Source organism: Trachurus japonicus, chromosome 4 (genome assembly GCF_045865225.1).
Source record: "Trachurus japonicus isolate A0001 chromosome 4, Traja_1.0".
In the NCBI taxonomy this organism is placed as follows: domain Eukaryota; kingdom Metazoa; phylum Chordata; class Actinopteri; order Carangiformes; family Carangidae; genus Trachurus; species Trachurus japonicus.
The window spans coordinates 10,694,323-10,706,553 of record NC_140910.1 but is presented as its reverse complement, the minus strand read 5'-3'; the positions used below and the strand labels follow the sequence as shown (position 1 = coordinate 10,706,553).

Genomic DNA, 12,231 nt, shown 5'->3' with positions numbered 1-12,231 from the left:
AGCCAAGTATAAATCTAATCATGTCTTGCTTAGTTGGTTGTGACCTGGGTTATTGAGCTAATATTTACAGTATGAAATGCAATGTAAAAAAAAAAGGAGTGTTAAAAGGTTAAAATGCAATAAAAAAGAGGTGTGTCTCACACAGCACGTGTAACTCTACTGTCCTGCACTTGGTTTTGGGTTTAATAGGTAACATGACCTGGGAGCTATTGATTTTTATTTTTAAACCAAATTTATTTATTTATTTATTGTTCACACAGCAGACAAATTTCCCTCCGACACCATAACTAATAAGATTTACGAGGGCCAAGTGAACGCAGCACTAGAACACAGAACACAGCCCGCTAGTGCCACGTCAACGTGACGTAGCCGGAGGTGTAGTCCGGGTGGGAGGCGCGTCGTAACCAGTACAACTAACTAACCACACCGCGACTGGCTTTAATGGTCTCCAGCCTTAGAGGAGCGCCTACGAGAGGTGAGAGTTTAATGTTTCATTCATTCTATCTTTAATGTTTTTATTGAGCTCACAGCTAGCCGGCTAGCTGCTGCTAGCTGCTGCTCTCTGGTTGCTGGTGCTGTGACTGTCAGCCTGCTGCTGCTGCTGCTGCTGCTGCTGCTGCTGCTGCTCCGACTGGACACAGCGGCGACTGACACATGGACCTCAGCCTGACGATACACAGCAGCAGGAGACAGGAGAGCTCAGTAGCAGCGGGACATCTCTTTAACTGCGTTAAATGTGTAGTTAGATTTCCTGTTGATCGAGTCCTACCTTGCTGTGTTTTGGTGAGGAGAGCAGCTCCATCTCCAAAACCCTGTGAGAGACTTCACAAAGCAGCCTGTGACATGAAAACGTGACTTCTATAATTATAAATATACAGGGGGCTATTTCATGCTTATGTCTGACAGTTCCCACTTAGAGGAGAATGTGAAAGCAGCCTTCAGCATCCTTTTCACAGCCTCGAGGTGACGGTCTCCCCCCGGCACTGATGTGATGATTTCCTGGTCTAGCAGGCTGCTCATTGTGGGTGTTGGTTCAGAAGAGTAGTAGTTTCACCAATCCTATAGTTTCCATAGTGAAGAAATGGTTTGTTGTTATCACAGACTGGTGTATTGGTCAGTGGTTGTGTCTTACATGCTATGAGTCAGATTTTCAGCAGAGGAACCCCACCCACCCATACAGATTTTGATTAATCACCAAACAAATAATATTAACTTCATTGTGGCCAGGTGCCAGGTTTAAATCTCTGACGCGAGAATTCCTTCCATTGTGACTGAACTTACTCAGTTTCCTCCCTCAATAACAATAAAGCCATGAATGACTTTCATGTAAATGTGTCCTCATTTCATGTAGTTTTCCCAAAACCTGCCTGAGGACATGATATCTGAGACGGTGGCCCCGTTTAATACTTTGTTGTTACCAGTTTCATCTCTTCTTCTTGTTGTTACTTTGTTTTTTTTTTTCATCTCTGTTTCAGTGCGGCAGTCGCAGAGTTAATCAAATTCACTGTCAATCATGGACCTCAGCAAACTCACCCAGAGGTTGGCTGAAGCCGGCCAGTCTCACCTCCTGCAGTTCTTGGGTGAACTGAGCCCAGAGGAGCAGGCCGAGCTGACCCAGGACCTGCAGGGGATGGACTTTAAAGAGATCAATGGCTTCTTCAAGAACGCCATGGAGACGTCCAGCAGCAGCAAACATGAGAAGATGGACCTCCGCATGGAGGCAGTGCCCCGGGAGGTGCTGGGGAGTGTGACGAGGGACAGAGAGAGTCTCAAAGACTGGGAACTAGCTGGTGAGCTCCATCAAAAGTTTTTTCTGACCCCCAAAAATGTTTATTCTTACAGTTACTGAACATTAATTACAGTGTGAGTCGATCAGCACAGTGAGAGTGTTTTGAATTATTAACAGTGGTTAAACAGGGTGTGCAGGGCAGGAGCAGTCTTTCAGGTAAGAAAGAGAAAATATTTCCTGGTATCTGCCTGGGAAGCTTGGAAGGGATTAAAACATCACATGGCGTGATGCTGCGGTGGGTGTGTGAGCACTCAGATAATTTTAATTATAGGGTTGACCTCCAGTGGTATGCCCAGCTCCTCTATAAGTCTTTATCTAATAGCTGAAAGTCCTAGTTGAGCAGCACCAGAGACTCCCCTATTTCCTCTCTGTGCTGTTGCCTCAACTCACTAACTATTCCCAGTTTCACTCTCCTGCGTGGATTTGAAATATGAATGTGGCATATTGTGTTATTCATTATGCTCTTGCGCAATCCCCCTTGCAGTGGGGGTCTAGCCATGTAGTGAGTGTGTTGGGTTTTATTTCCAGGGGGAGGATGACAGTGGAGGTGGGCCGTCGACAACATCTGGTTTTGATCTGAGTCTGACGTAAATAGCGTTGCTGCTTGACCCTCATCATGAGGTCATCCTGCTTTGTTGGGACCAAATTTGTGTGCAGGGTGTGGTGTGTGAGTGTGAGTGTGTGTTTGTAGATTTGGTGGTAGAATAGTCACAAAGTCTAGCAGGCCTGCCCAGTACAAGGGTATAAACCTTGTCTCTTGCCACGCACAAAGTAAAATGAGTGCAGATATTAAGTCACGTATCTGCAGTTTATGTATGATAAACCGTTATTATCATTGACCCATTGGACCAGAGATATGGAGTTTACTTAAGGGCTAATTTAATATGTCATATCCAGAGTCCACGAGGACTAGACTGGTGATAAACGGTTGAGCAGTTCCTCATTGATTCTTATGAATAATTATTATCAACATTGTTTTGGTTGAATTTGTTGTTATTTAACATGTTATGACAAAAGGCAATAAAAATGCATGATAGTGATCACTGGAGATTAGATACTGTGGTTGTAAACTGATCATATTCCATCGTATCTATTACACAGATACAGATATGTGTCACTTTCACACACTTTTTTTCCTAAACATTTATGACCGTTCAAACTGTTGTGCTCTGTGGCCCTGCAGGTCTTCAATGCATCTCTCAGAGTAAAGTGGCCGTCCTGCTGCTGGCTGGAGGCCAAGGCACCAGACTGGGGGTCTCGTACCCCAAAGGCATGTACGACGTGGGGCTGCCATCCCATAAAACCCTATACCAGATCCAGGCTGAACGCATTCTGAAGCTGCAACAGCTGGCGGAGCAGAGGCACAAAACCAAGTGCTGTATTCCTTGGTAAGACATCATGTCATGTTTTGAGATGATGACTGAAGTGTTTTAGTTTAAGATTCAGCTGAGAAAAACAAATAGATAAAAATACTGTCTCTCTTCATATGTAACAAGAGCCAAAAAACATTTGACTATCTGGGCCAAATCACTGTCAGCATCAAAGGGAGCTTCATTAGGGAAGTTGTGTTACTGGAACAGGATTAATACCCTGTGGAGCGGGGGAATTTTGTAAGATAGAGATACCAGGAAGTCAGCGAAGTGAGTCTTTATAACAATGTTGTTGTGGTTCAACAGTAAATGAAGGTTATGTCAGAATTAGGAGAGGGACACTCCTTCAGTAAGTCTCCGTTTCCCGGCAGATTGTTTGTTTGTTTTTATTGTCTTTCATGTAAGTCAGCGTTTTATGTCTCTGGGTTTGGGAGGTGCCAGCTGGGATCTACGTTTGTGATTTTGTGATGTTGTCTGTAACAACATCTATTGCACGTCTGTCCGTCCTGGGTGAGGGATCCCTCCTCTGTTGCTCACCCTGAGGTTTCTCCAATTTTTCCCTGTTAAAAGGGTTTTCCATGGAGTTTTTCCTCAGTGGATGTGAGGGTCTAAGGACAGAGGATGTTGTTATGATGCCATGTAAAGCCCCTTGAGACAAACTGTTTGTAAAAACGGGCTATACAAATAAAATTGCCTTTGCCCTTTCCCTTGCCCTAAAGAAGATTTTTATTCATTTGAAAGGGTTTTCCGAAGCATACATCCAACTTTTCCTTCAACTGTCTGTTTTATCGTTGTATAAATGATATAGAAAAACAAATAGAGAATAGTGTAGAATAGAAAAGGACTTTATTAATCCCCCAGGGGGGAAATTCAAAGTGTCACAGCGGCAGGAAAATATACAAAACCATACACACAAAAAGGTTGCAGTATCAGTGGGCCTGTGTGCAATAATAACAATATATATACATACAGTATATAATAAATAAAAGATTTAAAAAATGTTCCTTTTCTGTTGCCTTCAGGTACATCATGACCAGCGGGAGGACGATGGAGTCCACAAAGGAGTTCTTCTCACAACGTAACAACTTTGGCTTAGACAAGAACAACATCATCTTCTTTCAGCAGGGCATGCTTCCAGCCATGGACTACAGGGGCAAGATCATCCTGGAGAGCAAAGGAAAGCTCTCCATGGCCCCCGGTAAGCTCCCGCCTTGGGATGTGTGATCAGAACTTCTCATTTGCTAAGTGGAGTTGTCATGTTTCCAACAAGTCTGCCTGTGCTTGCATTTTCAGATGGAAATGGGGGTCTTTACAGAGCTCTGGGGAACCAGGGCATCATAGAAGACATGGCACAGAGGGGGGTTGAGTTCATCCATGTGTATTGTGTGGATAACATCCTGGTCAAAGTGGCAGACCCCTCCTTCATTGGTTTCTGTGTGCAGAAGGGAGCGGATTGTGGAGCTAAGGTTGGTCACACTTCATGCCTTTTTGTCTGTAGCTGTCTTTATTCACCTCATGTCCGATCTCTGTTGCACCGTAGGGATTTCTAAAGAGTCTAGAGATGAACCACAGTGCTAGTTAGTTGAATCATCAGAGATCGATTCATTCATCAACACATTTCGGATTACAGTGGTCTTAGCTGTGTTGTACATGGCAGTAAAAGTCTTCATCACATCAGATGGTTCATCTTAAGAAAACCAAGATTAACAAAGGTTGACTTGACACAGTAGCAAACTTACCGTATTCCTGCCATAAAGTTGCTTGATACAATGAACTCACTTGTATCGCTGATAAACTCAGACTTATCTTTTATCAGACAAGGAAGTTATGATAATACTGCAGGCATGCACGCAAGCATCTCTCAATCAAGGCAGAGAAACATGCATATTAGTCACTGACACGTGTGTTGTAAGTGGTTAAGAGCTTTACAAGTGGCAGTCAAACCTGAATGGAGGTTGAATGCGGTCCAGCCGGTCTAGATTTTAAATTCCAGGAATGCGCCAAAGTGACGGGTGTAGATTCCCGTCTTTCAAATTTGTGATGTCCTGTAAAGGGTGTGGTCAGATCGCCGTCCAAACAGTTTAACCGTCGAGTGTCGACACTTCCTCAGCTCACCACTCGGTGGCGACACAGGCCACTTTGTCTCCTGTGGTCTTTTGCGAGCAATAAATTCATTACAGCTTTCTAGGAAATTTTGAGGGTTGAGCCCAGAGTCTTCCTCTGCTTTTCATCACAGTCTCAGATAACGAGTGTTTTTGAGGAGATGACACTTTTTTCCTAAACAGTTGCTTTGGACAGAGTGTACTCTCATTTTGGTGGAAGGAAAAAGGCTTTTTTCAGGGCACAGTGGTCGAACTGGAAACCTCTCCACTGGCAAACAAACGGTCATCATGATTGATTATAACTGCTCTTAGTTTCCTTAGTTTAGCTAGGCACAGATATCAGTGCGGCCAAGGAGTTAATAGCTAAAAAGCAACTCACAGAACACGTCCATCAGTTAGAAGAGGAGATCCACTGTTGAGACACACTTTTGTCCTTTGTTGTGATTTAGATCTTTTACTTGGGTTAAAAAAAAAGCAATTAAACACTTAGTAGCAGAAATTTGCATCTGTTGTTCCATGAGCATATCGAAGGGAAAAAAGCAGAAATGAAGGATGGATAAATAAACATTTTGTGTTCTATTAATACAGTACAACGCAACATAATGTAGAAGGATTGCATGTGATTCTGCAAGAATATCATAAAAATTTGCTGAACTTAAGTCAGTTTGTGATGGCACTTTAAAAATGTGTGTGCAGACTCAGAGTTGGGCCCTGACGTCACTAGGTAAACTGCTGTAAAGGCTGTTTGACTTGTTGTTGCCAGGGGTTACCACTGGTAGGGAATCCAATTAACAGTAAACCATAAAGAGCAGACGTGCAGCCATTAGGAAACATGCCTTTGTTGACTCATAACCAAATGAGTGATTGCGCATAAAAGGCATAAAAAATATGTTTAAGATCTCGTGATGTGACATCTGTGAGTAACTGCTGCCGTCTGATTCTCCTGCATAGGTTTTGAAATACATTTTTATACCATGGCAACTCCATCAAAGTACCAAATCAGGTTTCCAGGTTTTACTCAGTGCAGCCTGTCACAGCTTCGCTCTCTTCTTAACCAATCACACGTCGGTTGGGTCATGTCTCTGTATAATACGCAGAGAGAAATGAGCCTGAACTTCCTCTAACTCAGACAGCATTTCATCGCAGCACCACAGTGAAATAAATGTTTTATCATACTGGGTATTCTCCATTTTTTCCAACTAACACAGAATAAACTGAAATATGCAACCGAGGATCATCCAGACCCTGCTCCTGCTCGACATTATGAGTTGTGCGGTGGAGCAGAGATGGAAGGATCAGATCAGAGCACAGTCCCACCCTCCCATCATAAATTACTAAGCTCCACTACAGTTCATGTGGCTTCACCACCAGCTCCTACCCCTCACCCCACCCCGCTCACCAAACCCTTCATCAGGACGCCACTCTATCATTAGGAACCAACAGATGGGGAGAGGGTTTTTTTTTATTCTTCATTTACTGCAGGCTTCAACTTGCTGGCAATAGAAAGTGGAAGGTTTTTAAGAGCAAAGTCCTATTTCAGTAAATCAGTTATTCACGTGAATAATTCAGCCGTCCTTGTAGCTGCAGTTAGAAAAATTCTTCTTCTGACCTCAATCTTCCAGGTGGTGGAGAAAACCAATCCGACAGAAGCGGTGGGCGTGGTCTGCAAGGTGGACGGCCGTTACCAGGTGGTGGAGTACAGCGAGATCACCCTGGCAACCGCGGAGAAACGCAGCGCCGACGGCCGACTGATGTTCAACGCAGGAAACGTGGCCAATCACTTCTTCAGCTTCTCCTTCCTCAGAGACATAGTGCAGTAAGACAAACGCAGGAGTAACACAACATCATTATATAATAAATGTACAGCAATTTTTAAATTTTTAATTTAATTTGAATCCATCAGGAAATATGAGCCAAAGCTGCAGCACCACGTGGCCCAGAAGAAGATCCCATATGTGGATGCCCAGGGTCAGCTGATCAAACCAGACAAACCGAACGGGATTAAAATGGAAAAGTTTGTCTTTGACATCTTCCAGTTCGCCAAGTGAGTTACAGTGCATTTTTTCCACAGAGAGCACAGAGTGCGTGTGTGTGTATGACGGTGTCAGTCGATGGCATCGCACCACAAACTAAAAGCCCGTAAAGTTATAAGAATTCCATCAATGGCTGAATTGCTCATGCTCTCCTGGCCTCTGAGCTCGGGGTTTGACTGGTCCTCGATCTGTCCCTCCACCGCCTGAACCGACCCCCTGTTTTTTTGGTTTTTTCCAGTCCCCATCCCTACCCGTCAGCCTCAGTCATGGCACGGCTCCGAGGTCTGGTCCAGCAGACCGGGGCCTGCCAAGCTCTCTGCAGGAGGACGGAGGTTTATGAGCTGTTCACTCATTCCACCTCCTCCAGTGTTACATGACATCATCTTTGAGTCACGCCGCCGCTAATAGAACTTTACATCTAATGAAAGGATTCCTGTAATGATTGACTGATGGAAAAACACTGCAGACATGTCCAGCTTCCTTCGAGGTTTATTTGCCATATTTCAAAGTCGCGGAGATGAGAAATAGTTTTTGGTGTTGCTTTGGAGACGGATTACAGTCGTGCCTGGACTGGCAGCTCCTCGCAGAATCCAGATGGGCTGACTCACTTTAGCAGCCTGATTTTAAAGAAGGTCCTACTGTTTTCTGTTCTCTCTCTCTCTCTCAGCGCTGTTTGGTCTGCGCTCCCTCACTCTGTTTTGTGGCCACATGTGCCATATATTACGTGTGTCGTAGTCACAAGGTTTTGAATATTTTTTTGCTGTTTGACAGCAAAGTGTTGATAATGCACATTTCCACAGCTTCAACTATGTAACGCTTCATTTGTGACTCTTTATTGTGTAACAGAGCACGTGGCGTGATGAGAGTGTATCCATCTCCGGTCACATTCAGCTTTACAGGATCATGTGATGCACACTGGCTCAGAAACATCTGAAGTCATTACAAAAGAGTTCTATAGACATTAATACATTAGTTGTATTATTAGTTGTATAGTAAGGCTAATATAGCTAGTAACATGAAGTCAGCCGAGCCAGACAGGCACTAGTACAGCCTCTGTAAAAATGAAAGGTCTTTGAACACAGTATCCAGCTTTCTCATCCATTCGTCCATGGATCCATGGTTTGCAACGTCGGATGAGGTTCAATGAATTGTTTATTTTAAGAATGTCACGTCATGAATACCTGAGGGTTTACCTCAGCACTCATTGTCTGTTCATTGATTTAACAGTGCCAGCTGGAGAGTTTACCTTTTTTTTTTTTTCTTTTTTTTGTCCAGGGTAGTTCCACTAAGGACATGCTCTTTTCTTCACTTAATCTTACCTGAAACCTGCCATTCTTACTTCAACTTTTATTTGTGGCCAAAAGGGCAATTAGTTTTGCAACAAGACAAGAAGAGACAGACACACACGTAACACATACTTCAATCAGTAACAAGGATGATAAATAACAGTGAATGCAATGAAGACAATGAATGCAATTAAATAAGAGGATAACACTACAGGCTTCAGGGTGAACTATCTCCTCCCCTGGACAGAATTTAGTGTGGGGATTAAAGAGCCTTTCAGTGGTGGCACTGGTTCAGGTAGTGGGTCCACTAACCTGTAGAAGCATGGGTCAACACTTAATCTTTTAATGTATATAAACACTTTGACTCCCAAATTTGTTGTTCCTCGAAAGTGACAAGAGCACAACAGATCAACAGATCAGATCAGATCAGGTGCAGTGCAAGAAAGAGGAACAAATAACAAATTTTACATAACAACATGTCATTCGTTTTTTTCACTGAATTCATATACACGTCCAAAAATCGTTAGACTTGTTTTTTTTAACCAACTTTTCAAAACTCAAAGACACTTTGTTTACAGTCAATGATATAAAACAGAGAAAAGCAGCAAAACTCAGACTTGACCAGCATAATGTAGCTTGTCCTCTCTGCTCTCTGCACTCTTTGCTGATGCGATGTATGCCCCCGTGCTTCCAACAGGACGTTCGTCGTGTACGAAGTGCTGAGGGAGGACGAGTTCTCCCCGCTGAAGAATGCAGACAGTCAGGACGGAAAGGACACACCCACCACAGCCAGACACGCCCTCATGTCCCTGCACCACCGCTGGGTGCTCAACGCTGGCGGACACTTCATCGACGAGAACGGCAGACGCGTGCCTGCCATACCCAGGTGACCACAGCCGGCCATGAAAATAAACACCACTGTGCATGTCATGTGTCACGTCACTTCACCAGACAAACATTCTCCATGTTTAGCATGAAAACACAAAGGGTTCCTACCTTTCAAACACTCTCTATACTTTGTGTACAAACTACATGCATTGGCTTTTTTTGTTGTTGTTTTTGTTGTTGTTTGTATTGGAGACATCATTTTCTTTTAGCATCACACACTCACTTCCCTTTCTCTCGTGCTTGGTCTTGCTCCTGTGTGTCCCGTGCAATGTTTCCAGAGACGGAGCAGCAGGCAGTGTCACAGATGATGGCAACAGAAAGTAATTATTCCCCTGCAGTACTGAGTGCATGGTGATGGGGTTTTTTGGCTCTCTTTTTCCCCTCTCTCTCGTACGTGTTAACACTAATTCTGATCCTTGGCGTCCACTTCCCTTCATTACCTCTGAATATCGGGGCCCGCATGGTCTGTTGTAATGAAGGGAACGACAGCAAGGATCAGTTTAGACGACTGAAAGCGCAGTGCTCTTAGTGTCCTGGTCAGATGATGAACAGTCATAATGACCTGCTGACAGATCATTTTCCTCTCAGTGGGTTGCTACTAATACAGATATGTTATTGCATGCTGGGTAAAGGGCTTTAGTCGTACTTTACAAGGAACAGCAACAGCTCTCCCTCTCTCTCTCTCTCGGATGATGGACCTGTGGATTTGTGCGCGACGAGGGCAACTGATCACTGCTTGCCAGTTTGCCTTTTGAGTTTGAGTCCATCTGCTTGTTTTTTAAAGCTGAAACAAATGTGCATGTGCTTCAGCAACATTCATGGTGCCCATGAATTGTTATCCACGCTCTGGAAAGGTGTGTGCTTCTCCCCTAATCATTCAGCTTCTCCTTTATTCTCACGATACAGCTGCTGTGGTGCAGCTGCTCAGCACAACACCTGAAACATCTGATGTGTGACTAGTGGTTGTCGTCTGTAATGATTTTCTAGAAAGAAACAGCCTGAGTGACAGCAATGTGGCACCGCTGGGTGGGGATGAGTGCACGTTGCCTGTCATTCATCTGTTTTCTTCTAGAGGAAGTCTCTTACGGGTCAGAGGACTAATCACTGGTCGTGTTTTGGGAATGATGAAGCTCTGATTCTTTGCCTTTGAACTCTAATCACAAGCCGCAGTGAAAGAACAGCTGTGTCGAGGACTCACAGCTGCTTCTCTCAGCTACAGTCCCTCTACTTTTTTCAGGAGACAATCATTCATTCTGTTTCTTTTTATCTTCCGATCCTCCCCGATTTTGTCCTTTTCCAACGCAGCCTGAAGGATGGAACAGACCTGCCAATCAAATGTGAGATCTCCCCACTGGTGTCCTACGGGGGAGAGGTAAGGAACCAATGCCTGATGTATAAGATAGAAACTCCAGATATTGTTCTGCCCCTGCTTTAAACCTGAAATGATCTGTACACCCACTAACAAGTACCTCTCTTATTCTTTAAGGGCCTTGAAGAGTTGGTGGAGGGAAAAGAGTTTCATCCAACCCTGACGATCGACGAGGGCGGAGTCCACGAGCTGGTGAAGAACGGAGTTTAGACGATGAAGGGGAGACGGAGAGAGAGAGAGAGGGACAACCCAAAGATCTACCTCCCTTTGTCTCTCATCATGTGTAGGGAGAAACTGTGACATCATCGCTGTGCAATAACAAATGTCGTGTGCATGTGTTCAAGAGAGAGGCTGTCACGTCTGACATTAATGAACGATAAAGTTCATTTATTTTTCAGCTCCAAATGTTCTTTACTTGTATGTAAAGTCTGTATGTGTGTCATTCATAGTTAATATTTGTTTTGGAGAGCACTTGAACACAGCATGAGATGAAGGACGAAATCCCTACTGACTGGATGAAGCAGTCTTAAAGGTGCATCTATTTATTTTCCTCATGAGACTTATTTTTATATGTACTGATAGATGCTTTATAGGTGGGAATGACCATCTGCTCATTTTACCTGGTGATTTTTATACACTTTTGGACTGAGCTGAGAGGATGAGTGCTCTGTTTCTTACTAGCATGTAATCTAGGTACATGGTATGGGCTGTGGGGGGTATTTATAATATTTGCTTCTTTTCTGCTTGTAATCACAGATGGTTAGATGTTAGCTTTAAAATAAGCTATGATTTCTATCATCTTTATTAAAGAAATCTCCTGCTTGAAAAACAAAACAAAACAATTTTGTCATGTGTGTTTGAGTGTGTTCTCTGACAAACCAGCCTGCAATATGTGAATGTGCGAGTTTCACTTGCCTGTGTCTGCAGGGTGTGTTTTTTGCATTATAGCTCCCGGTGTCTTGAATCAGAGTTTCCAGCACATGGTTTATGTTTAAGATGGGCCAGAGCATGCAACGCTGTTGCAGCTATTCAGGAAATATGCTTTGTGGCTCCTTTGTGACTCGTTTTCTTTCTAACTCTCCAGCTCCATAACGGCATTATGATGTGAAAGACTGCAGTATGTTTACTTTTCAGCAGGAAAACACTTGCGTTAATGGCGTCCTAGTTTGTATAACCATCTTTGTACAGATGCTTTAAAAGCATCTGTGAAATCTGAATAGATCTGACAAGACCCTGCAGTCATGCTAGCAACTCTGTGCAGCTATACTTTATAGCAAATCTGAATGCTCACAGTGATAATGTTAAAATGTTGATGTGTAGCAGGTAAAAAAAACAACAACAAATTTACAAATTTTAAAAATCAGAGAATCTGTGAAGTCATTACGATTCATCCA

At 43.6% G+C, this 12,231-nt stretch overlaps 1 protein-coding gene across 2 annotated transcripts; it reads left to right on the top strand.

The window, feature by feature from the left end:
* The first annotated feature begins 377 nt into the window (after positions 1-377).
* On the top strand, positions 378-11,486 carry uap1 (UDP-N-acetylglucosamine pyrophosphorylase 1). 2 transcript variants are annotated; one of them, XM_085773858.1, is made up of 11 exons: positions 378-475; positions 1,476-1,790; positions 2,973-3,177; positions 4,182-4,357; positions 4,453-4,625; positions 6,884-7,077; positions 7,165-7,305; positions 9,278-9,466; positions 9,747-9,788; positions 10,774-10,840; positions 10,955-11,486. In XM_085773858.1, the coding sequence occupies exons 2-11, from the start codon at positions 1,514-1,516 to the stop codon at positions 11,045-11,047; spliced, it is 1,557 nt and encodes a 518-aa protein (XP_085629984.1). In that variant the 5' UTR covers positions 378-475; positions 1,476-1,513; the 3' UTR covers positions 11,048-11,486. The 2 variants fall into 2 exon arrangements, with proteins under 2 accessions (XP_085629984.1, XP_085629985.1); XM_085773859.1 differs by lacking the exon at positions 9,747-9,788.
* The last annotated feature ends 745 nt before the right edge of the window (positions 11,487-12,231 follow it).